Raw genomic sequence first — 27,364 nt, forward strand, 5'->3', positions numbered from 1 at the left:
ATCGCGAAATCCTTTTGTCCCTGTATGGAATGTGTTGTTATGGTAACTAACTTGTAATCGTTTGTATGGAATGTGTTGTTATAGTATCTAACTTGTAATCGTGGTATGGAATGTGTTGTTATGGTAACTAACTTGTAATCGTGGTATGGAATGTGTTGTTAAAGTAACTAACTTGTAATCGTGGTATGGAATGTGTTGTTATGGTAACTAACTTGTAATCGTGGTATGGAATGTGTTGTTAAAGTAACTAACTTGTAATCGTGGTATGGAATGTGTTGTTATAGTAACTAACTTGTAATCGTGGTATGGATTGTGTTGTTATAGTAACTAACTTGTAATCGTGGTATGGATTGTGTTGTTATGGTAACTAACTTGTAATCGTTTGTATGGAATGTGTTGTTATGGTAACTAACTTGTAATCGTGGTATGGAATGTGTTGTTATGGTAACTAACTTGTAATCGTGGTACGGAATGTGTTGTTAAAGTAACTAACTTGTAATCGTGGTATGGAATGTGTTGTTATGGTAACTAACTTGTAATCATTCGCGTGGTATGGAATGTGTTATTATAGTAACTAACTTGTAATCGTGGTATGGAATGTGTTGTTAAAGTAACTAACTTGCAATCGTGGTATGGAATGTGTTGTTATGGTAACTAACTTGTAATCGTGGTATGGAATGTGTTGTTATGGTAACTAACTTGTAATCGTGGTATGGAATCTGTTGTTAAAGTAACTAACTTGTAATCGTGGTATTGAATGTGTTGTTATGGTAACTAACTTGTAATCGTGGTATGGAATGTGTTGTTATAGTAACTAACTTGTAATCGTGGTATGGAATGTGTTGTTATGGTAACTAACTTGTAATCGTGGTATGGAATGTGTTGTTATGGTAACTAACTTGTAATCGTGGTATGGAATGTGTTGTTATGGTAACTAACTTGTAATCGTGGTATGGAATGTGTTGTTGTAGTAACTAACTTGTAATCGTGGTATGGAATGTGTTGTTATGGTAACTAACTTGTAATCGTGGTATGGAATGTGTTGTTATGGTAACTAACTTGTCATCGTGGTATGGAATGTGTTGTTATAGTAACTAACTTGTAATCGTGGTATGGAATGTGTTGTTATGGTAACTAACTTGTAATCGTGGTATGGAATGTGTTGTTATAGTAACTAACTTGTAATCGTGGTATGGAATGTGTTGTTATGGTAACTAACTTGTAATCGTGGTATGGAATGTGTTGTTATGGTAACTAACTTGTAATCGTGGTATGGAATGTGTTGTTATAGTAACTAACTTGTAATAGTGGTATGGAATGTGTTGTTATAGTAACTAACTTGTAATCGTGGTATGGAATGTGTTGTTAAAGTAACTAACTTGTAATCGTGGTATGGAATGTGTTGTTATGGTAACTAACTTGTAATCGTGGTATGGAATGTGTTGTTATGGTAACTAACTTGTAATCGTGGTATGGAATGTGTTGTTATGGTAACTAACTTGTAATAGTGGTATGGAATGTGTTGTTATAGTAACTAACTTGTAATCGTGGTATGGAATGTGTTGTTATGGTAACTAACTTATAATCGTGGTATGGAATGTGTTGTTATGGTAACTAACTTGTAATCGTTTGTATGGAATCTGTTGTTAAAGTAACTAACTTGTAATCGTGGTATTGAATGTGTTGTTATGGTAACTAACTTGTAATCGTGGTATGGAATGTGTTGTTAAAGTAACTAACTTGTAATCGCGGTATGGAATGTGTTGTTATGGTAACTAACTTGTAATCGTGGTATGGAATGTGTTGTTATGGTAACTAACTTGTAATCGTGGTATGGAATGTGTTGTTATGGTAACTAACTTGTAATCGCGGTATGGAATGTGTTGTTATGGTAACTAACTTGTAATCGTGGTATGGAATGTGTTGTTAAAGTAACTAACTTATAATCGTGGTATGGAATGTGTTGTTATGGTAACTAACTTGTAATCGTGGTATGGAATGTGTTGTTATGGTAACTAACTTGTAATCGTGGTATGGAATGTGTTGTTATAGTAACTAACTTGTAATCGTGGTATGGAATGTGTTGTTATGGTAACTAACTTGTAATCGCGGTATGGAATGTGTTGTTATGGTAACTAACTTGTAATCGCGGTATGGAATGTGTTGTTATGGTAACTAACTTGTAATCGTGGTATGGAATGTACACATCGCGCCCTGGGAACTCCTCTACCTCCCTTACTGGGAATGTCCAGCGCTCAGTTTCCCCGGCTTGCTTATTCTCAGAGTAGGGAAGGAGTTTGCGTAGAGCAGGGGTTAGCACTGCCTGGTTGCCAACTGGGGCCGGTTCTATCTCTAGTTCCATGTGTACTGGAATACAATTCATCCATTAACTTCGCTCAATAGTTATTTAGACTTAGATATGGAGCCAATTTTCAATTTCACCACTGAAGTATGATACATTTCCTTTTAGATTATCATGAATGGTGACATTTTGGAGCAAACATTGAGTGGTGGATTGGTGAACTTACCGGGAACGATCTTCAGTCTCTTGAGCGTAGAGTTTTTCTTATTGTTGATCTCGAACAAATATTTGCAGATATCCTCGTCATTGAGATGCTCTACCTCCTGTTTGAACATTCTGGGTATCAGCCCCTTCTTTAGCGGGAAGTTGGCCAGGTTAGTTTTTATCTCACTGGAGTCTATCCTCTCAGCTGAAGAGTGAGCGGACACTGAGCCCATTCTCCCGTATTTTTTCTCCATGCTTGGAAACCGTGCACTGAAGGGCAGGGAGTTGAGGGACGCGCTGTCGTAATTATCAGACTCACTCTTCCACGATCCGCCACTGTTGTTCAGGTCCTTTTCCTTCAAAGAGTTTTCACCATTACGTGCATCTGGGTTTAGAAACATTCCGTCACTTCCTTGTAGTGCCCGTTCTAAGTTGAAACCTACCCAAAGATACGGCATCCTGTACTTTCCTAGACGCGAGCAGAATTCTTCCGCTACACTGGCATTCTTATTAGCGACCTGTGACGAGGCGGTTATCATGAAAACAGGAATACATTATTATGTTAACAATTAATGTAAGTGCACACACACTGCAAAAGATTCAGCAATATATATATTTTACAAGACGCGTGAAAATACAAAGTGTAGTAGTAATAGTAGTAGTAGTAGTAAGAGTTACCCTCTGGTTGTCAGTGTCTTTAGTGTAGGCTTCAAAAGAATCTGACAGCTCGTCCTTCTGTAGCGTTTTGTCTAACTGAAAGAAAAGTAGTTTTAAACTCATTACATATATAATATATATAATAACATCTATGAAAGTATAAACGAAAAAGACTGAAGAGGCTCAGCAAAGTGCTGGCCTATTAACACCTTCTTCTCCGTTCAATTTGTCTCATAGTAAGTAAACTCCTCCATCCTAATATATCCCTTGCTAAGTTCACTAAGTTGGTAAAATCGTCCTCGTTCCTTCAAATACATTTTTCTATTAAATAGATCCTTTTTCACGAGTTCTGTCTCTGCCTATACGTCCCTTTAGCGTTTAGCATCATAATGTGGAAAATAGTAGAGCTTGATAGGCCGGTGTGTTGTTATCGCTGCGGAGCACATGTCCTTCCTTAGCATCGTCCACCGTGTCTTCTCCACTCTCTCGGAAATGGGCCTGGTCTGGGTACGCCTCGTTGGAGCTAGGCCAGTAGGTCTTCAGGATGTGCTTGTTGGATATAGAACTAGGCCAGTAGATATTCAGGATGCACTTGTTGGATATCTAGAACTAAGCCAGTACATCTTCAGGATGCACTTGTTGGATATCTAGAACTAGGCCAGTACATCTTCAGGATGCACTTGAGGTGCTTCCTCTTAACAACGTTGGATTTTTGTCTTCTCAGTAATCTGGCTCATCTTACCTCGTTACCCCACTCGTTACTGTGCACTCGTCACTAATTAACGCTACACATCTATTACATTTATTATGTATCGTTATTTTTTTTTTTAAATCTAGACACTTATTTTACTTCGGTGTATTCCAACAGCCACAATGTTACACAAGTGCAACCAGCCAATTACAGGAAGCCGAAGGATTTTGTTGGCCAGTGACGGTTAAGGTAGTGTGTACCATACTTTCTTCGTCCGAGACTTTGCTGCAATGTGCAGCTCCTCATTTAACCCTCACACCCGATTTCTCGAGTATTCGGCTGAGTAGACCGGGGGGCTGCATAGACCACTCAAGGAATACAAGGAATACAAGGAATACAAGGAATACAAATTTAAAATCTTGAGCTACAATAGTAACTGTTAAGATAATAACAATATCATAAGATTTGAATTTATTATATCAATATAACTTAACTAAAGTGAAAAATAAAGATTTGACATAAAATATTTTGTTTTCAGTCGCCTTGGTAATGCTGTAATGCTTGAGCCAGGTCACTTTGCAGTTTGCACTCGTCGTTGCGCGAAAAGAAACAAAAGCGGGTACAGTGATTTTCAGTGTTCACTGTTCATGTACTGGCCAGAGAGTCAACAAATTTCTTGCGGTTGTTAAAACACGTAGTGGCAAACCTAGCAACGACTCTCGTGAGGTGGACTTGACTTTCGTTCGTGATAAGTTCAATGATTTCACTGTTGTTGCTGATGAATTTGAGGACGTTTGCTCCAGGGATGACATTGTGAACAGAATAAGATGTCGCAGACGGTTTGAATTTGATTGGATTTGATATGAGTGACTGGATCTTGTCTAGGACTTTTCGCCTCGATGCAGCGTTAAGATCACAATGGTTAAGGAAGTGATCTTCATTCTCAATAATACCAGAACCTAAGACTATATTGCACCAGGAGCATATTCGCTCGTCACGAGGAGTTTGATTATATCGGCCAAGTTCAATTTCGAGTCGATGTGCACTGATCCGCAGTCTTGTGATATTAGCACGGTCTGCATATTTAATGACACTATCTAGGTAATACTCTTTGTTAAATTTGGATTTTAGGTCACGATAGAATTCTAATTTCCGAGAAGTGTTGATACAGGACCCCCAATATTCTCTAAAGTTACATTTCAAAGTTTTAGTAATGACGTGTGGTGTGAATATTTTACTCCCGATGGGTTGTGTTGATTGAGGAGGAATTCGTTTCTTGAAACCGTTGTGAATAAGAAAGTCCTCTTTTGGTGGTTTTGCGATACTCGGGTTTCTTTCGAAAAGTAACTTGGAGTGATTGTTTTTGAGTGTGCGGTAGGCTGTGACATGATCGGTAGAGAAACATGGGTCTAGCGCGAGGACAGGCTCCAAACCCCTGTACCAGTCCAATTTCATGTTCATCTGTTCTTTGAAAGCTAAGGAGACAAGGGAGTTATCTTTGAGATTTTTCAAACGTTGGCTATATTTGAGAGTGAGGTTAATACATTCATAGATTAATGGGTAGCGGCCTGACTCACCCCAGACGCCTGCGTTGCTGGCTTTACGATTTACCCCCAGTGACCATTTAAGAAAGTGAAGGTGAACTTTTTCGCTGTTCAGAAGGCTAATTTTCTTGAGGATACTAGTTTGAAATTTTGTTTTTGTGTCGGCATCCATATTGAGATCGACTTGTTTTGTTATGTGTTTTATGATAGCCATGTTAGGTGTGTAAATAGGCGCTCCGTAAAGAACGATAGGTTTAATAAGACCATCAAAGAGTGTTGTTAGAGAGCGGAATGATAATTTGGATTTGTTTACTGAGCTTTTCATGGCATAAAGTGCACGCATGGCTTTCTTTTTGAGCTCAGTTCGGGCATTTGTGAATGTGCCGTATTTCGATTCCTAGATAGCAGTATGACTCGACTTCTTCTAACAAGTGATCACCAATTTTGAGGGGAACCGGCTGATAAGTATCAAAACGGGCATTAAATTTCATGAGTTTAGTTTTATCTGCATTAATTTCGACGCCCCATTCCAAGCAGAAATTGTTCAAAGCATCGAGTTGCTTTTGGAGGGTTTTGAGGTCCAGTGCCAAGAGTATCAGATCATCTGCCCATAGTAAGTGACTGATAAGTTGGTTCATTAGTTTCGGACAGTTATCATATTCTAGTCGAGGGGAAAGATCTCTGATGTATATCTTAAATAGATCAGGGGAAAGTGGATGACCCTGTTCAGTTCCTTTATTGATATCAAATTTTTCGCTGACAAATCCAGATAGTTTTATCTGGCCAGTGGAATTTTTATACATATGTTTAAGAACATTAAATGTTTTGCCAGTGATACCTAGTTTAGCTAATTTTAAGAAAAGAGCTTCACGGCAAACAGAGTCGAAGGCCTTCCGGAAGTCCACAAAAACAGCATAGACAGGAACCTTGAGCTTTTTGTATTTAGACGTAATGGTGTTGAGTGTGAGTATGTGGTCATATGTTTGAGCTCCTTTAGCGAAGCCAAGTTGATTTATGGGGTCCGGGTTGTATTCATTTTTGAACTTGATTATCCTGTTTAACATGATGGTCGAAAATAGTTTTCCGATTGTACTACTCACAGCAACTGCTCTGTAATTGTCTGGATTATCTTTGTCGCCTTTTTTGTGTAGGGGTGTAATAATGCTGTTGTTCCATGGGTAAGTTCCAGTGTCCAAACAGCGGTTAAAGACTTTGCAAAGGAGTTGTGTGTTTGTTGTGGACAAGGTCTTCAGTATTTCATTACATATCATATCCTCCGAGGAACTTTTGCCGTTTTTGAGTGAAGAGATCGCAGTAGATATTTCGTCCACAGAGATCTGGCCATTGAGTATTGATTGTGCAGGGGATGGTTGGAAATTATTGTTAATAGCCTCTGCATTTTGAAGCATTTCTTCCTTATTCTCTACAGTTATGGTGCTATGTGCATTGGCATAAAGTTTACCAAAGAATTTTTGAAAGTTGTCCATGTCATGGCAATCAAATTTGTCAACTCTTCCTTTAAATTTTTTCAGTTTTTTGAATTGTTTCCAGTTAAGAATTTTACCAGATTCAATATCTGTATTCAGTTTGTCAAGATATTTGTTTTTTGTACGGTCAATTAAACTTTTGTACGTATTTTTTACTTGGTAAAAATTTTTTCGAAGATAATCGCTATTGGGGAAATCAGAAACAATTTGAGCTGCACGAGTACAAGATATTTTAGCTTCTCTGGTGGCTTGTGTGAACCAGGGTTGTTTATTTATTGATCCCTTTTTGGTTATTTTGGGATGTTTGGTCTTTTGGAGACATTTGTCTGCTATTTTGTTCAAGTGTACTGTGATATCTTCGTTTAATTTGTATGTACCTAGGAGATCTTCGGGATAATCTGTTTCTAAGAGGCTTTTGGAACATTCTTCCACAAGTGGGTCCATCATTGTATCCCGTAAGCTTGAAAGGCTATCAGGAGTTATTTTGTAACGAAGTGGGGCTCGAGCGTAAGTTTCATGGAGTGCCTTTGTGTTTACAAGAGTGTTGGAAGGAGAGAAGTTGAGTGCCAGGAGTAGTGGTTTATGATCAGAAAAGCAAGTGAACGGCTGGATTGTCATATGACTTAGATACTTACTGCAGTTTGGTGATATAATAAAGTAGTCAACAACGCTGGCACCGCTGGTCTGAATACAAGTGAAGTCACCATATGAGTCTCCTAAAGTTCTCCCATTGAGAATATGGAGTTCATTATTGACAAGCATTTCTAGAAAGGGTCTTTTGTAATTGTTCGACTTTTTGTCCTTTGAGTTCCTGGTTGGAAGTTCTTGTGGGGTGTAGTCTTCTGGCAGGGGAATGAAGCTCTCGTAGCCACATTTGTCCTCTTTGATAAAGTCAATGTCATGGCCGATACGCGAGTTGAAGTCACCACAAGTAATGACATCACCTTTACTTAAAAGAACATTGAGAAATTGGTCCAGTTCACGGATGGTGTCAAAGCCCGAAATATTTGAGTTTTTAGAGGAAGTGTTAGCTGGCTTAATGTATGAGTTAACAATGAATATATCATTATCTACGCCAAAGTAATTTTTGTCAAGTTTACAGGCAACAACATCTTCAATTGTGGATTTTTCAAGTTTAACGCCTTTGGATATTTCGTTTTGGACCATTATGCATACGCCACCATGTTTTTTGTCCCGGCGGGTTTTATTGAAGGACCTGTAACCCGAGTGTTTGACAGGTTGTCTTATTTCTTGAAGGCAGACAATAGGAAACTTGTCAAAGACGGCACAAAATTGAGGGTCATCAAACTTAGAGCCAAAAGTTGTATTTGTTGATTGGATGTTCCAGCTTATAATTTTGGATTGTAAATTCATAGTATTTTTTCAAGAGGTTGGGTTGGTGGTCATGATTTGAAGACTAAAATTTAGACTGGAAGCTCAAACTCCCTGAAGATCTTGTCGAGGGTGTCTCTCGTGGTGTTGGTGATTGCATGCATTCCTCTTTCTGATAGATGGAGATTATCGCGGAAGTACATCAAGTTCTGCTTAGAAGTGGACTGAGTGTTAATGAAGAACTTATCATTTCTCTGAAGGAAAATCCTTTTTGTTTTAGGGTCCTCGTCTTGCTGCTGATTGACCAATAAGGACAGGGATCTCCTCAAGGAAAAGACGTGTCGGTTCTGGTAGGTGTTTCCGTTCAGTAGGGGGCAAGGGATGACCAGTCTGGTGGTGGGAGATACTAGTTCTAGCATTTCATTAAAGATCTTGAAGTTGTCGATGATTTTGGTAATGTCCTCTCCTTTGTGTATATCATTGATGCCGAGATGTACATATATTAGTTGAGGCTTCTCTGTTGGTATTTTGCTCCCCATCATGTATTCACCGGTCAGTGATTCACTACATGTAAAGTCAATTCTTTTGAAATTCAACCTATATTTCCTAAATTCCAAGCATGACTCATCAATGTGTCTCATAATTGAATCGGTAACAAGCCAAACGTTGATGGGTTGCCCACTTTCGACCAAGACTTTCAGGGAGGGCTTTATTGGATCGGGGAAACCAAATTTGGGCGAAGGCGAGGCTAGGTTCGGTTGGTCTCCTAACGCTGCTATTTCTTTTATCAAAGGGTCAGTTTGAATTGCGACCTCGCACATTTGGTGTGTTACATACGCGTGGATGTCTTTAATGTGCTCCCTTGTTTCATCGCAGAAGACACTATTGTAGTAGCTCCCCATGTCTTCCACCGATTTCTTCATGATATCTACTCCATTTTGACTAAGGTCGTTCAGAATCTTCCTCATTGACTGAAGGTCATCTTTTGTGCCGGTTATGTTCTCCACAAGGTCATCAATTTTACCATTGCACTCCTTTATCGTTTGTGTAAACACATTTGTCTTGCTCAGATTGTCGATTCTGTTGTTGCAATCACTCACTGCACTTTTCAAATCACTTATCGCATCCAAAACGTCGGTGTTGCTGGTTGGGTGAGGCGAGATGTCTTTTTGAGTTTGTTGTTTGGTCGCTTCCTGGAGAGTTGCTACATTCGCCTTGACAGATACGATGGAATCCACAACATGCTTTAGAGAGTTCTCCACACATTTTTGAGCATTACGCACTGATGCAATGTCATCTTTCATTTCCACGTCTTCGATCCTCGGGGAGTCACATCGTGAGAAGTTCATGCCGTGAGACATCGAGTTATTGGCTGCTGACATGGAGAGTTCCCCGATTGACATGCACATTTTGTTCTGAAGTCTTGTCCGCTTTTCAGATAAAGATCCTGCAGTTGAGACTTGACTTCTTATGAGCTCCTTATCTACCGTTCCCTCATCCATCTTCCCTACAACTGCACTGATCGTTGATGCAAGCAGGAGTCCTCCATCTGCTTCATAATCCAGGTTGTCTGCTACAGACGTTACTCGAACAACAGTGGGGGGAGTCTTAAGGAGGGGGAAGTTCATTTCTTCAGCCTGTTCCGTGGTGATGTCTGACTGAGGGTTCTTCTGCGGACCTTTGAGGGCGCTGTCAGTTTCTGTTGGACATTTCTGTTCAAATATCAGGAAGTACTGTTCTTCTACTTTTCCCCAACCTCTAGGTATCGAGCGTTTGTATCTCAACTCTGTCTTGCCACTGAGTACGCACAACGTGCCAGACATAAGGGCCGCTTTGTGGGTTACTTGACTCCCAGCTTGGGTCTTGATGTACATGGGGCGTGGATCCTTCAGACCAAGTGCCAACACTGCAACTACTGGAGAGAAATTGCTGTTTTCCTGGCTAGTGTTGCCGTATGGAATACTGTGTGAGGGGTCACTCATCCGATAAATAGTGGTCTTGTCAAACTTAACATCCAACTGAAAAACGTCCTCAACCGTTTTGTTGATACGATCCTGGTGGCATTTGACAAAAGAGCAAAGTTCAGACGGTTCGTCCAGGTTTACGGATAGTTCAGACATTTTAGGGGTTGCGGTCTTCTTAAGCTTCTTTGCCCCCTTTTTTAGATCAACATCTGTCAGTTTGGTCTCCACACCATGTTTGAGGACGATTTTGTACCTATCTTTGTTGCTTGGTGTGCAGAGTTTCCCAACAGTAGCAGTGAGTTCTGCACAAAGGTTAGCATTGCTCTCAGTACTGATGTAGTCGCTTATGTAACCAAGCTTGCAGGACTTCCCTTTGTCAAGAAATATCTCACCGTCATCTCTGATCCACACTGTGCTCCGCCTGTTTGTATCACTCTTTGTCTGTGAACCTGAAAGACTTGACTCAGATCCAGCATCATCACTTGTTTCAGTGTTACCCCAGCTCACGTTACTTAGACGTCTGTTGAGCTTCTTGGCGGGAGTTTCCTGGCAAGATGATAGCACATTGTTGGTCGGCTTCAGGAGACCTTCAGTGGCACTTACTTCAGTAATATCAGTGTCGTTATCCTCTGTTTCACTTGATTCTTTAGCCTCGTCTGTTTTCCCAGAGCCGTTCGCCATCATCACTGTTGCATTAGTCAGCCAAGGTGGTGGAAACAAACTACCAAGTTTCAAAGCAGAGAAATCAAAAATTGAGTTGGAAAAACAACCGGGTTGAGAGATCTGTTTACACGAGGTTTTACTAGAACTAAGACATTGGTTTTCTACTTCTTCACTGACGTAAACAGGAACGGTAGGGGCCAGTGGTCTGCTTCTGAGTTCCCTAAGTAAAAGCAGCAAAGTAAAGGCTATGAGCGTCGCAACAAGGAAGCAGAGGCTCAGAAGGACAACTACAGCTATCTGAAACCAGTCCCCAGCTCGCAAAGACCGGTCACTACCTAATCTGTCACACTGTGCACTGTGAGTGGGATTGTGAGGAGTGTATGTGGGGGAGTTGCTATGCTGAAAGACAAGTACACTCAGTTGAGACGCGGTTCGCGACGCATGCGGAGACAAGGCGCGAGGAGGCGGAGCTCTACTGGTGGGCTCTGGCTGGGAAAGACCAGCGGGCGCGGAACGAAACCTAGAAGAGGCATGCAGCAGTGACATGGCTGAGCAAGAGGACCGTAACATACTCGTCATAAAACCGTCATTAAGTTCATTCATAACATTAGAGATATATCTGCTGCATATGTTATAAATCAAATTGCTGTTTAAACGCTCGAAACTATAACTCACATTCCAAAACCACACTATAAAGTCATGTCCTTGTCTACCCCATACATCAAAATAATACATGCACGTTCCTACAATATTCATCAATGCTTTAAAGCAGGACTGCAATAACTCCAGGAATATTAGCTCGAAAAGTCTTGTGCAATGTACAATTACAATTCTAATGTGTTCTATTGCGTGTAATGTACTTTTACAAATAGTTGTCCTTATCTCTTTGTACGACTGATAAGGGCCATTACAGCAATCATTTAAAGTGTCCAAACCATTTCTAGAGTAGTATATAGTGTTCGGTGTCTGTTCGATGTTTGTTGAGTTTCTGTTCTGTTTAGTGTTGCAGTTCCAATCTATTCCGCCATCTGAGATGTTGCTGCCAGGATCGTACGTTAGACTAAGTACAGGAGCGGTAGCAGTCGGGACTGTGCCAGGACCATAAGTTAGACCATAAGTTAGACCAAGGGGTGGATCAGGAGCGATCGGGACTGTGCCCTGGCTGGCCAGCATGGCCGCCAGGGCGATTGTTGAAAATATTGTTGCTGACGTGGCTTTTTCGAATCAACGCGCATTAAAATCAAACCAAATCAACGTGTACAAGTATGTTGTTAGCTGAACGTCGACGACGCTCACCCCACGACCAGGCAGTCAGTGGGTTTCGAACTCGCAACCTAACGATTGTAAGACAGGCGTTCTAACCAACTGCGCTACCTGGCCGTGTTTAAGCGGGTAAAAGCCAGGTTCATCCTGATTTTCTTGTGAAATTAGATTTCGAGATAGCAATTGACAAACAAACTACGGCTTGTGACCGAACTTTTGAGGGGGTTCCGGACTCCGGGTGCCCACCGGTGCCCGCGGGACAGCTACGCCTATATTTGTTTATGAAATTTTCAGAATCAACGTAGAATCGCATTTCGACCATAAGTTTTGTAGTGGAATTTTGAGTTAGGCCTTTAAAAAATTTGGTGGCCAAATTCTGAAATTTGCCAGGCATTTTTCAGAATTTGGCCGCCAAATTTCATTAAAAAATATTGAAACCATATTGAGATATGAGCGATTTGAACACAAAATCCACAGTTAGGTAGATATTGAACTGATAATCATACAGAATGTGTAGTTTAGGCTTGCCTTTTACATTAAGTTATTTTCATTTAAACATATTGATATTTGACCAATTTATGGTCCAAAATCGATCAAATTTGGTGTGTATGCCCAAATATGGGCATATGGTTTTTAGCTCATTTATGAGCTAAAAATTTTGAAAACTGATTTAGTAGTTACAATTTTGATGAGATCAATTCCGCGAATATCGCGAACCAAGATATGGGCAATTTTGTTCATTTTTTGTGGTCTTTTCGCCTTAGTATCCACATTTAAACAGATATAAAGCTATAACTTACAGAAAATATGTAGTTTAGGCTTACCTTTCATATAAAGAAAGTTTCATTCAAAAATATTGATATTTGACCAATTTATGGGACGAAATTTACCATATTTGGTGCGTATGCCCTAATATGGGCATATGGTTCTTGGCTCATAACTGAGTCATTTTTTTTGTCCAATCTTGATGAAAATTCGTATACGAGTTCAAGGGACCAATAGCCAGTGGCGTAACGTTGCCTGTTGGCACCCCCTCCCCTTTTAACGCCCCTCCCTAAAACTGAACAAATTAGGTGATTCTAGAGGATACGCAAGTAAAATTTCTAAAAAATTGTGCTTCTAGAGCAAAACGCACAGTTTTGCTTGTACCTCAGTTAAGTTTTTCAAAATTATCCCACATTCAAATGACATTTTGCGCCCCCGGCCCCCCCCCCCCCCCTTCCGCACAGCGGGGCCCTTCGTTACGCCACTGCCACTAGCTACAAGTAGAGCACATAAAATCTAGGTTTTGATCATGTTAAGATGATTTGGCATTATTGGGACTAAATATGGGGGTGGCTGTCCCGCGGACCCCGGAGTCCGGGACCCTCTCAAACGTTTGGTCACAGGCTCTAGTTTGATGGTCAATCTGCACACATGATATCTCTCTGCCATGAAACATGGCTAACCTTTTAAACTATGATTTAAAACCTAAACCTAAACTAAATCTCAACTGGGCTCTCCTGTGTCACCTAACTAAACCAATAAGTAATTTTAGATTATTATATTTTTCTTTATTAATTGTATAATAAGTATATTGACGTAGTGGATGGTTGAGGGGGTTTCAAGCACAGGTCACTCTCAAATCCTAAAGGTAAGCAGTGGCCTTCGGCACTTGAAACCGCTTCAAACCTCCCCTGATTTATTTATTATTGATATTGTTTGATTGTGCCGTAAAAATAAATATTTGTTTTATTGAATATTTGTTTTATTAATTGCTATTTCGAAATCAAATTTCACAAGAAAATCAGGGTGAACACCCCCCCCCCCTCCTAACGCTAATTATATTGATTAATTCCTAAAATCCTCAAATTGAAAACAAAAAGTTCTGAACAGTTCATTCTACTTGGAAATTTATGGAATAAAAATAACAATAATAGTGATCTGTGATGCTCACGTCATGGATGCAGCCCCATCACCCCCAAGCGTTCTTTCGGCAAGGATATTGCACATCTCGCAGATTAGTCGGACGATTTATTCATTCAAATTTCAACCACAATCCAGAAGATTGGTAGAGGGAACAGAATGTACTTCAAAATAATATCAAACCTATAATGGGACAATACATTTAGCGCGCGATGCCTCAGCTTCACCCGTTGCGCGCGTGAGATTTGCGCAAAAATACAAGAAGGCCAGGAGCCCGCGTCCTACGAACAGTTCGATTATTTTGCGAAATCATAGAAGTTCATGTTGTGTCGTTGGTCTTCAACGTTGTGGAAAATGTACACTAGTTTCCATTTTAGTACATCTACTGATCAAATATCAATTGCATAAAGTTCAACCCGATTATCAATTAATAAAAATCAAACATTTTAAATATTTAAAATACAAGGATAATGCTGCTAATACTGGATGTAAAACAACACGGACTAGATAACCGTATGTCTTGATTATGATTAATACTTAATAGAGCAAAACTTAATTAATTTACAACCAGAATACACAGTTATAGTCGGTATTTGACAGTATACAGTGGAGGAAGTAGCAATTGTATAGGCAAAATATAATCACATTAAGCGCATTTCAACAAAATACAGTGTATATATACACTGTATTCAGTGTATACATAGTATACACTGTGTATAAACTGAATACAGTGTATATATTGTAATTTGTATATATACTGTATACAGTGTATAATATACATTGTATACAATGTATACAGTGTATATACTGTATATACTGTATACAGTGTAACTGTGTAAACAGTGTATACAGTTTTTTTTGGGGACCGGTTTTTGGTACACCGGCCAATGCAATATTTACAAAATCATATGATACATAACAATATAATTTTATTCGATATAAGTGAAAATGAGAGTTAAAATTATGATGTAACCTTTATCGTTTATTCTTTTTAAAAAACCAAAAAAAACATCAAAACTGGTAACTTTGTTGTGAAATTAGCGAGTAAGTAACATCAAAACTGGCGTGTAGGGTTCATCAAAACTGAGCTCTTGGTACACATTTCATATTTTGATTTGATAGTTTGAAAATAAAAAACTTAAATGGTGAAAAATGGTGAAAAACTGTGAATGATTTTTATGGTGAATCGGGTTTTCAAATTGTAAAATTTCCCCATTTTCCACCATTTTTTACCATTGGATACCATATACTGTATATAACGAACCAATAGGTGGGAAATTTTACTTACCCTGATGACGACGAACATGTCGCTGGTCGGCTCTGTAATAGAGAATATTGCTGAAGAGCCCCTTGTTTCGTTCTGAAATTTTAAAAATGTTCTCATGGTTGCTAATTTGCATTGTAGTTTTCTAGATTCTGACTTTTTCATGTTAAACGGGAGCGGACAAGTTTTAAATCTAAACTTCACTACAGTAGGGGTGTAGGGGTGCTACAAAATGAGACGCATATACTGTATATTATATAACGAACTTACTTCGAAGTTCAGGCGGTGACCTGCTTTCTTGAGCATTTCGTTCGAGTTTAAGTCAAAATACAACGTCTCTGATACCTGACACGATAAGGATGTGAAAATGACGGCACCTGAAGCTGTGGTTAACGGCGTTGTAACCACAAATATTTAAATTGTTAGATGTACACTGTACAGTGCAGTGTTCTACAATAGGTTGGCCTCTCCCTCCCTCCCTCCCTCCCTCCCTCCCTCCCTCCCTCCCTCCCTCCCTCCCTCCCTCCCTGCCTGCCTGCCTGCCTGCCTGCCTGCCTGCCTGCCTGCCTGCCTGCCTGCCTGCCTGCCTGCCTGCCTGCCTGCCTGCCTGCCTGCCTCCCTCCCTCCCTCCCTCCCTCCCTCCCTCCCTCCCTCCCTCCCTCCCTCCCTCCCTCCCTCCCTCCCTCCCTCCCTCCCTCCCAAAACATTTGACTGTTTAGTGTTTACCTTATATTATGCCGTGCACTGACTAATGAAATACAATTCTGCCAAACTCAGATTTTGAAGGAACAAGCCTGCGTTCCCGTCGTCATGGCAAAGTGTGACACACTTATAGACAGAAGACATATTTAAACACACCTACCCTGATCTTTAAAATCCCCCTTTTTTAAAGTGGTGGATGGAAAGTCTGAAAATTACCTTTTTCTTTAGTTTGGCGTCGTAGAGGGCCATCGATGCGTAAAATGGTTCGATAGCAGGTGTCATTCTGAAATAAAAGTTTTGCCATTAGTAACTGATGTGTTACCTCGGTTACTAATGTGTTACCTTGGTTACTAATGTGTTACCTTAGTTACGGATGTGTTACCTCGGTTACTAATGTGTTACATTGGTTACTGATGTGTTACCTTGGTTACTGATGTGTTACCTTGGTTACTGATGTGTTACATTGGTTACTAATGTGTTACCTTGGTTACTGATGTGTTACCTTGGTTACTGATGTGTTACCTTGGTTACTAATGTGTTACCTTGATTACTAATGGGCAGTGGTCGACCGGGGGCAGGATTCTGACCGGGGCCGGGGAAATCTTCCATTTTTCCGGGGCTGAGGCCAGGGGTAGTTTACCAAACTGTAGTCAGAAATTGAAACATGAATTTGATAATAATTAAGGCTGGTGTGATGCAATCGGGAAGGATTCAACTTGAGGTGTCGCTTATTCTCACCGACATGAAGACTTGAGGATTAAACCGCAACTTCGTGCTGCGAACCAACTCAGGATAATCCTCAGGTCATACTTAATTTCTAATCCTCAACTCAGAACTGAGGATAACCCTCAGCTGCTACTTTATCTGGACCTCGGGATTTAAAAGTAATCCCACATCCAAATATGGCCCGGTTCACAAAAATTTACCATAAATGGTTAAGTTCAAGACTTTCTTTCATGTTTGCACACTGCACGTGCGCGTGGGCACTGCGCGCTCCTTGTGACACGCCTCTCTGTTGTTTATAGTTAGTAGTCCGGTTGTTTACAGATAGCAGTTTATATACTAACTAGCTCGTGAGAACTATTTAGACTACTGCAGAAATACGAAACATTTTTTACTTTTTACCATGGTTTTAATGTAAGGCTCTGTAGTTTACGTTGAGCCGTAGTTTTAGCTGCAGTGCAGTATTTTTACTTTTTTTTTCTACGTATGTAGGGACTACGGGTGGAAGATGAATAATTGAAATTCCAACAGCATCTTTTTCCCTTCATTGTGCTGATTCCGGGAAGCATTCTGTTTACGCTCTCATCATTCTGTAGAATGAGATATCGTTCATTTAAAATTGGGTAATTATAGGCCTGTCAAGGATTGCAGCCCAATTAAGAGCTGATCAATTGCAGCTCCTTGTGCCATATAAGGGATAACTGAGGTCACGTGACAGTCGGTCCTATCACGTGACCTTACTTCGTAAATCCTCGAGCACGTGATCACATTCGTAACGTGTCGTATGCCGAATAGGATATTTGGTGACGTCACCAGAGCTCAAGTTACTTGATCAGGCCTTATATTTTTATATGGAATAATACAGTGTTTCGTATGTAATTGGACCCAATTAGAGCAGCTAAACGCTCAATTATAGCAGCATCTGGTACCACCTTCTGAAACCCAGCAGACAGCTGGCCCAGAGAATCGATAATAGAAGGATTTTTTACATCAACTGTCTTTTTCTTTAAAAAGGCATAAGATGTATAGAAGTGCAGAAGGAATTGAGAATGGGTATAGTAGGTAGCTAAGTTTTTCGTACGGTGTCACAAAGCAAAACATGCATAACCCTCCGCATACGTTATTTTAATGCATATTCTCTGCGTAGTCGCCATGGTTACCCTCCGCATACGTTTGCACGATTTGACGATTGATCGAATTACACTTCCGATTGCGCGCGGCGCCAATTGATTTAGATAACACGCGATTTCCCGGATTTTATACATTACATGTGACATGTGTTAAGTAGCTCACGCTTTTCTTTATTTGATCATTGATCATGATGCGGTACAACATACTAACTTCTCGTTTTGTTGTGAGTGCTTGATTTGTTATACGAAATGGACCATAAATGTTATTATGAGTTGCATTAGTATTACCTACTACGGATTTCACGACTTTTAACTGCATATCACCACACAGGCGCAGGCGCTACGGTGTCCGGTCATTTAACTTTTTAAATTTGACTAATTGACAATGGCAACCCCTCCATTTTGTGTTCCGTAGCGCCCCAAGAATGGTGAATAAAGAACCATTATTTAATATTTTGACCAACATGAAACTATCGTTAATTTAAATTTTAAATTTTAAAAGGCATGACAATCACTACGGTTGATGGAAATCTAGCGTCCGCTAACCGGCGCAATTCTTGTTATGGATGAAAATCGAAGGGAAAACCTTGTAACCCTACATTTTCGATGACGCTGAACAAGATTAAACTGGTTATAATTATCATACTTTCGTGTAAATTGCTTTAAAACGTACTTGAAATTTGAATGATGCTATCAATTGTAATATAATTTGTACAATAAGCTAAGCGGCTTAACGGCTGGTATTCCTGGGCCGCACTCATCCCAGCTTTTCATTCCGCCTCAGCTTCACTGTTTGTGAATATTACAGCCTGGGGTCCCCAGGTAACGGCTGGCACCACTATCTCTGCATAATCTCAATTTTTGTAAATAACGAAGACTCTAGTTCACAGCCAATGAGCGGGCTTATGAAGGAAAGATCTAGAGTTGAGAAGACAGGCCTATAATTACCCAATTTTAAATGAACGATATCTCATTCTACAGAATGACGAGAGCGTAAACAGAATGCTTCCCGGAATCAGCACAATGAAGGGAACAAGATGCTGTTGGAATTTCAATTATTCATCTTCCACCCGTAGTCCCTATACGTATGTTTTATCGCAAATTTTTCGGAGACGATTAATTGAAAAGTCTGATACTGAGGAAGAACCACGGTTTTTATGTTACTAGCCGAAGTCTAATTTAAGCCGTATGTTGTATTTTCTATAATATTTGAACGTACCCAACGTAGACAATAAATTGTTTCAACTATGAAATCTCATAATTACCATTAAATTGTGTTTGTTTTTTTCAAAAATGTGCCAAAATCATTCATGAAATCCCCGGTAAATGCATGGTTTTTGGCCGGGGCCGGGGGTAAATTTATTGGCCGGGGCCGGGGTTTACCCCCGGCAAATTGCCAAGTTTTGGCCGGGGCTAGGAAGGGCCGGGGTTGTGGTCGACCACTGCTAATGGGTTACATTGGTTAATAATGTGTTACATTGGTTACTAATGTGTTACCTCAGATACTGATGTGTTACCTTGGTTACTGATGTGTTACCTTGGTTACTGATGTGTTACCTCAGTTACTGATGTGTTACCTTGGTTACTGATGTGTTACCTTGGTTACTGGTGTTTTTCATCGGTTATTAATGTGTTACATTGGTTACTAATGTGTTACATTGGTTACTAATGTGTTACCTCGGTTACTGATGTGTTACCTTGGTTACTGATGTGTTACCTTGATTACTGATGTGTTTCATTGGTTACTAATGCGTTACATTGGTTACTAATGCGTTACATTGGTTACTAATGTGTTACCTCAGATACTGATGTGTTACCTTGGTTACTGATGTGTTACCTTGGTTACTGATGTGTTTCATCGGTTATTAATGTGTTACATTGGTTACTAATGTGTTACATTGGTTACTAATGTGTTACCTCAGTTACTGATGTGTTACCTTGGTTACTGATGTGTTACCTTGGTTACTGGTGTGTTTCATCGGTTATTAATGTGTTACATTGGTTACTAATGTGTTACATTGGTTACTAATGTGTTACCTCGGTTACTGATGTGTTACCTTGGTTACTGATGTGTTACCTTGATTACTGATGTGTTTCATTGGTTACTAATGCGTTACATTGGTTACTAATGCGTTACATTGGTTACTAATGTGTTACATTGGTTACTAATGTGTTACATTGGTTACTAATGCGTTACATTGGTTACTAATGCGTTACATTGGTTACTAATGTGTTACCTTGGTTACTAATGTGTTACATTGGTTACTAATGCGTTACATTGGTTACTAATGTGTTACCTAGGTTACTAATGTGTTACATTGGTTACTAATGCGTTACATTGGTTACTAATGTGTTACATTGGTTACTAATGTGTTACATTGGTTACTAATGCGTTACATTGGTTACTAATGCGTTACATTGGTTACTAATGTGTTACCTTGGTTACTGAATACTGATGTGCTGCCACTGCATTGTTACTGTGTAGTGGGTACACTCTATTTGTCAGATCTTTCTTGTCATCTCGGAACCCATACACTCGAATAATTTTCATCGCTTTTACTGGACAAGATAGTATCGTGTAGTATAGTATGCTATGGTTTATCATGGTAACACATCCGTTGTTATGGTTTAATGTACAGTTATTATGGTTACACATCAGTTGCTATGGTTAAATCTATATTTGCTAAAAAGGATGACAAGTTTGACAAGGTTTACACGCTGTAGAGTGTACTGTAACGCACGGTAAGAAAATGATAACGTGATGACACGGCAGAACAGCCTGTCACCATAGTGACGTGTTGTAGCACATTATAATAAATGGCAGTACAATTCGTATTTTAATAGAAGGTTTTTCGAGATTTTTCTACTACGGGTAGTATTATACTCTGTTAAATTTATCTTTTGATTTTAAGATTTGAGTTCTCAGTTGTAAACCCCTATTATAATAATAGCAGGGTACACTCTACAGCAGGGTACAGCAGGGTACAGTGTACACTCTTCAAATAAAGTCCGAAAGAAGGTAAATTTTGTCGATAATCACGACGAAAGAGAAAAATGCACTGGATTATTTGACTGATTGTAAACCGAGATGGTGCCCGGTTCTATTGTTCTAATGACTAGTTTTAATCTTACCAAATGTATAATAATAATAGTAAAAATTCCTCACAAGGGCACTGCACTCTTAATAGGAAAATGCCACACTGTGTAGATCAGCACTTAACGACGGAATTTAAACATCATCTAACAAAGCAAATATTGCGAAAACTTAAAGTTGTGTATGCTCCAACAGCCAGAAAGAATAACTCAACAAGTAACATATCACAACAGGACAAGTCCCCATCATCATACAAACACTATCGTCCCTAATATAATAGCAAGACATGTATTGTAAAAAATACACTCAAGTAAAAGTCACACTCATCTCACTGATTTGTCTTCAGTATAAATTGTCCCTTCTTTGATGTAATGGTGCTTGTTCAGCTCAGCGTTCTTCTTCTTTTGCAAGTTTTGAACAAGAAGTCTATACTCAACTCGATCCTCCAATGAGCGGTCTGGACTAATGAAGACTGAACTAAACTTCGCTGAATGTCGCAGCTTTCGAGCTTGACTGAGTATCTGATGGGCTGTACTGGAACTGGACAGGGTAACTGGCCGAGTAGTCTTCTCCTTCAACTTGCCAACTCGGCAACTCTACTGAGCTCCACTGATGGTTTCAGTCCAATTATATCCTCAAATATGTCTCCTACAGTTCTGTTAAAGTCTTTACTGGAATCTTCAGGCAAACCGATAATTATGATGTTCTTGCTCCGGTCTTCTGCTTGCACCACAAACTTGACGACTTCCTTCAAAGTCTCGGTGGTAACTGAACTTTCAGGTTGACAAACCATGACGTTTTTCCTGAACTGATTCTATCAGAAACGCAGCAAAACGTTTCCTTTAATGACCTTTGAAGCAAAAAATACTTGCAAAGAGGACATGTCAACTCGTGCTTCACAACCGAACTGATTCATAACTTTTGCCGTCCAAGCCTCAACTTTAAACATAATACTGTCAATCTCCGTGTCGTCCACAGCTGCCATGATGTAAGGCTAAGGTGAGAGGCGCAATATCTCGCCGTTAAACAAGGCGAGATAAGAAAGCAGATAAGAGAGCGAATTAAACAAACGTATGCTATTAGTGTAGGGCTGAACTGAAAGTAGGGATGAACTGACTTGAAGCCTTCGGCTGCTTCCCCTGAATTCCGGGCTAAGTCAGTTTCGACTAAATTATGGAAGAAAGAGAGCTTTTATAAAAGCTATAGTTTTCCATATGTTTCACTATCGCCTGAAGAGCTGTACACTTAAGTCTATTTTTTATTATATAACTTTATTCAAATCAAAAATAGAACATAAAGAACATCTTGATGACCTGATAAGTCACCAAGAGAAAAATAACACAGAATAAACTAAATCATGCTTAACTCTCTCCATGCTTTTCTATCTGTTGCAAAAAGTCTTAAATGGTATAAATCGTCTGTATTTACAAGTCTAAAGTTTCTGTCACTTAAATCGTTCAAAATAGTTTTTAACAAGTTTGACTGGTGTCGTCCGACTCTACCTCTCATCAAACTCTGACTCTCTACAGCAAAATGTAAGGCAAGCTGGGCAGGTGAGTTATTATCACTGCGGAGGATGTGACCGAGTATTCTCCACCGTGCACGAGCAACACGCTCACTTAGTGGAACAACTTCGCAGCGTTTGTATAGAGTCACATTTCGTATGACATTAGGGTAGGTCATGCCGATGATCGTACGGAGATAATTCCTGTGGCAGACATCAAGTTTTTGAAGGAGTTGTTTAGATGTTGCCCAACTGTTGCAATTATACATCAGTATTGAAACAACTTGTGCTTCATATATCTTGAGTCGAATCTTCAAGGGTATACGTCTACCTTGTTCCCAGACTTTTTTGTAGTTCTGAAAAGCAATGTTAGCAAGTATACATCGTCTCTTGACATCTTCGATGCTACACAACTTAGAGCCTAAAGAGATAGATGACCTCCAAGGTTCTCTACCTCTGAGTGTCTCTCCTTTGTTATCAACCTCGTTCTTGCCGGCCAGATAGAAGTGGGTGAACTCGGTTTTTGACTCATTGACAAAAAGATTCCACTCTTCCAATATCTCTTTACATATTGGCAACAAAGACTCCAAATTGCTTTTATCCTCATCAGTAAAATCAACATCATCTGCATACTCCCACTCGAGGGGTAACAGATTCACAGCTATGGGAGGGTTAGGTCTTAGATAGGACATAACAGCACGCAGGTGGTAAAGTGCTGCTGCCAGATATAGAGTGAACAAGTTTCCAGACAAACTGTCGCCTTGAAAAGCTCCAATCGTGACAATAAACTCTCCCGATATTGTTGAGTTCACTTTGATCTTCAGTTTAGTATTTGCGAGCAAATACCTTACCAGTCGAATGTCGTCCTCACTACAACCAGCATCAGCTAAAATGTCAAGTAATACCGACCTCTTTATGGTATCAAAAGCAGAGGACATGTCAATGCCCATCTTATGAAGAGACCAGCGTTTTTCCTTGACAACTGACACTAGTATTCGCTGGGTCCAAACGATATTTGCACAACTATGGCCAGGTTTATAGGCATTCTGCCAAGGACCAGTGTACTGAGATACTTGCCTTTGGATGCGCTTTAAGACTATCATGGACAATATCTTTCTAGTACCGTTTAGTAGGCAAAGTGGGCGCAAACTCTTAGGGGGGCCTAGTGGCTTTCCAGGTTTTTGGAGCGGAGTAAGGTATCCCTCTGTGAAAGAAGGTACATGTTCATGGAGCTCAAAGGATCGATTAGTAAGTTGTGCAAATGTGGAAAAAAAAGATTTCAGGAGAGTGTTTGAGAAATTCGTTTGGGATCCCATCTGGTCCAACAGCTTTACCGTTCTTGAGTTTCTTGGCCGCAAGCTCAACTTCAAACGCTGTAATGGGGTTTTGAAGGGGCCTAGGGTTACCTGTGAACGGTTCTAGTGGTGGTTCACTGTCAGGTCCAGTGTAGTGTTCTTCGAAGTACTGGCGAATGATTTCAGCCTTGTCTCGTTCATTATCTACCAGCTGGTTGTCAGTGTTGAAAACAGACACAGAGCCTGCACCCGTTTTCTGTTTGCCTGATAGTTGACGAGCAGCTTCAAACATTCTCCGTCCTTCGTCTATGGTGGCTATAGAGTCAGCTAGGCTGTTTGCTAACTCAACTCTCAATGTTTTCAACCGTTTAGTAATGTCGTTTGAGAGCCTGTTGATTTTAGCTCTGAGAGCTGTCCTGTCTCTGTATTCGTTGTTGTTCAGTTGTTGTAAAAGTTGTTTCCTTTCTTCAGACATGCTAACAACTTGACTGTCAGAGGAATGATTCCTTTTTCGCTGTGGCTTGCGAAAACCCACAGTGGAAACAGCAGCTTCTTTAACTTCACCAAAAAGTATATCAAATTGCTGTTCCGTGTTGTTGGAGGTAAAGTCAGGATCTGATACAGTTTGCTCAAGTTTCTGACGAAGTTCTTGCTGATATTGTTGTTGAGCTTGTTTGCTTCCAATCAATGTTGTTGTGTTATAAGTCTTTTGAAATGCTGTGCTCTCCTTGTACAACTTGAAGCGCTGCGAAAAATCTGCCTTGGCAACAACAAGTTTGTGGTCACTGCGGTGCTTTGTACCTGCATATGACCTGGCATCAGTTAGCAGTGCCTTGCTTCTGGACCTGCAGAGTATGAAGTCAATCTGTTGGAAATAAGGTTTACTTTTCCTGGTTGCTCGATCCCGAATCCAACCAGTCCGAGTGGTAATGTGTCTGCTGCTATGGGAGAATGAAGTGTTGGCAGCAAACAGGCCATTAGCAGTGAGAAAGTGTAGCAACCTTTCACCGTTTTCATTTCTCCTCCCAACACCATGTCTACCAATATTCACATGTAAACCATTTTCTACATCAACAGGGCTTCTTTTGCCAAGTTTGGCGTTAAAGTCGCCTAACATCCATACTTCAAATCTAGCAGGAACACTGATAGCCTCGAGTAGCTCATCGTAAAATTGGGTTGCTAATCGGGGATTCTGAACTGACTTGGGATTCGTAGGGCTGTAACAATTAACAATTCTGATATGACAAGGTGGTTGATCCACCCTTTTAGCACTTAATTTAAAGTCCATATAAACAACTCTGTCACTGATCTGATGATGCGATACTATACATTCCAAAAAACGCTTGTTAACAATAAACCCAAGTCCACCGTGTCTACCGTGTCTCTGATCAAACAAAAACAATCGATGATGTCCAGGGAGTGTTGTTTCCAAGTATTCACGTGTCTTGGTCTCCTGAAGTGCTAAAATGTCTAAGTTATATCTGTCAATGTCCTCTGCAACGAAGTGTTGCCTGTATGTGGTCGATAGACCGCAAACATTCCATGTCCCAAAATTGAGTGTCGTAGCCATGATGAAAAGAGTAGCGTAGACTAGGAATCCTGCGATCTTCCTCGACTTAAGTCTAAAGAAATAAAATCGCCGAAAAAAATTACACATAAATCCCTTACTCCTTCATAAATCTAACCAAGTTTGGAATCGATCCTTTAAAAAAAGGCCAAAATTATGGGTTGTGACTTGTGAGGTACATCAACAGAAAATTTTGAACCTACGAAAAAAGTTCAAACGATTGTCTTCAGCTCTACAGATAACAGACCAGTTTTTGAATTTTGTAATATCGATATTCAGAAGTAAAGTTATGACCCGTTGAAAAATATTGATTTCATCATAAATACACATACAATTTTCAACACTCCAATAATTCTGACACCCTGGCCTGCTGTAGAACTGAGCCCTTGCCACTGCCCTACCCATATAATGACTAAATAATCCTGAGTATACTTAATTCAGAATAACCCCACCCTACTTACTCCAGCTTAGTGAAAGTTATCATGATCCGGAATGGTTTCTCATGAGCTGAGGGAACAGGGGGTCTCTTTCTTGACTCTATTCTTTCATCCAAATGATACTGTAAAATTTAGTTTAATCTCTGGTTATTTATTCGTAATCCACTATTGGAGCTTTTTATTTAGAAGTGAAACAAAGCCTTCAATCTTCATGTTATGTAGCTAGGACTAGCTACATACTCAATAAATGTAATATATGTATGGGGGCCCCCATTGACACGTCCGATGTATAGCTATTGATATTGTAGTAATTAGTTTACAACTCATGCAAAGTTTGATCATATTTTAAAATAAGTAAAGTGCTTACACTTTGAGGATTAGGATAGAGAGAGAAGAGTGTAGAGGGCCTGTTTTTAGCTCGGCAAGTCTTGTTGCTGGAATCTGTGTACTTTATCTTTGGGAGGGTATAGTCCTTCAGATAGCCCAGAATCATGCCATCGCCCTCCGACATGTCAAACGTGTCTTCACTGGAATGAGAGATTAGTATAGTAGTAGTATATATAACTAAGTATATAGTAGTATATAGCAGTATTATATAGTAGTATATAGTAGTAGTGATTAGTATAGGATATGAATTGTCATTTACCTATAATAACTATAACTACACCCTACCCTAGCTCCCTATAATAACTACACCCTAGTCCCTAGCTCCCTATAATAACTACACCCTACCCTAGCTCCCTATAATAAATACACCCTACCTTAGCTCCATATAATAAATACACCCTACCCTAGCTCCCTATAATAAATACACCCTACCCTAGCTCCCTATAATAACTACACCCTACCCTAGCTCCATAGAATAACTACACCCTACCCTAGCTCCCTATAATAACTACACCCTACCCTAGCTCCCTATAATAAATACACCCTACCCTAGCTCCCTATAATAACTACATCCTACCCTAGCTCCCTATAATAACTACACCCTAGTCCCTAGCTCCCTATAATAACTACACCATACCCTAGCTCCCTATAATAACTACACCCTAGTCCCTAGCTCCCTATAATAACTACACCATACCCTAGCTCCCTATAATAACTACACCCTACCTTAGCTCCCTATAATAACTACACCCTACCCTAGCTCCCTATAATAACTACACCCTACCCTAGCTCCCTATAATAAATACACCCTACCCTAGCTCCATATAATAAATACACCCTACCCTAGCTCCCTATAATAAATACACCCTACCCTAGCTCCCTATAATAAATACACCCTACCCTAGCTCCCTATAATAAATACACCCTACCCTAGCTCCCTATAATAACTACACCCTACCCTAGCTCCATATAATAAATACACCCTACCCTAGCTCCCTATAATAAATACACCCTACCCTAGCTCCATATAATAAATACACCCTACCCTAGCTCCCTATAATAAATACACCCTACCCTAGCTCCATATAATAAATACACCCTACCCTAGCTCCCTATAATAAATACACCCTACCCTAGCTCCATATAATAAATACACCCTACCCTAGCTCCCTATAATAAATACACCCTACCCTAGCTCCCTATAATAACTACACCCTACCCTAGCTCCCTATAATAACTACACCCTACC

The 27,364-nt window shown here is 39.9% G+C and overlaps 2 protein-coding genes across 5 annotated transcripts in view; one reads left to right on the plus strand and one right to left on the minus strand.

Moving 5' to 3' along the window:
• Positions 1-27,364, minus strand: part of LOC134812953 (dedicator of cytokinesis protein 7-like) — a 132,937-nt gene that overhangs the window by 98,382 nt on the left and 7,191 nt on the right. For all 4 annotated transcript variants that reach the window (XM_063820585.1, XM_063820583.1, XM_063820584.1 and 1 more), the window contains exons 6-13: positions 26,096-26,255; positions 25,753-25,850; positions 16,195-16,261; positions 15,547-15,621; positions 15,301-15,372; positions 3,185-3,259; positions 2,529-3,024; positions 2,181-2,367 (exon numbers count right to left, since the gene is read on the minus strand). In XM_063820585.1, the coding sequence (XP_063676655.1) occupies positions 2,181-2,367; positions 2,529-3,024; positions 3,185-3,259; positions 15,301-15,372; positions 15,547-15,621; positions 16,195-16,261; positions 25,753-25,850; positions 26,096-26,255 (1,230 nt within the window). The remainder of the gene's footprint in view (positions 1-2,180; positions 2,368-2,528; positions 3,025-3,184; positions 3,260-15,300; positions 15,373-15,546; positions 15,622-16,194; positions 16,262-25,752; positions 25,851-26,095; positions 26,256-27,364) is intronic.
• LOC134812954 (histone-binding protein RBBP4-like) overlaps positions 1-27,364 on the plus strand; it is a 152,923-nt gene that overhangs the window by 30,401 nt on the left and 95,158 nt on the right. The gene's annotated exons all lie outside the window — the stretch shown is intronic.

Source organism: Bolinopsis microptera, chromosome 3 (assembly GCF_026151205.1).
Source record: "Bolinopsis microptera isolate Bmic1 chromosome 3, MBARI_Bmic_1.0, whole genome shotgun sequence".
In the NCBI taxonomy this organism is placed as follows: Eukaryota; Metazoa; Ctenophora; class Tentaculata; order Lobata; family Bolinopsidae; genus Bolinopsis; species Bolinopsis microptera.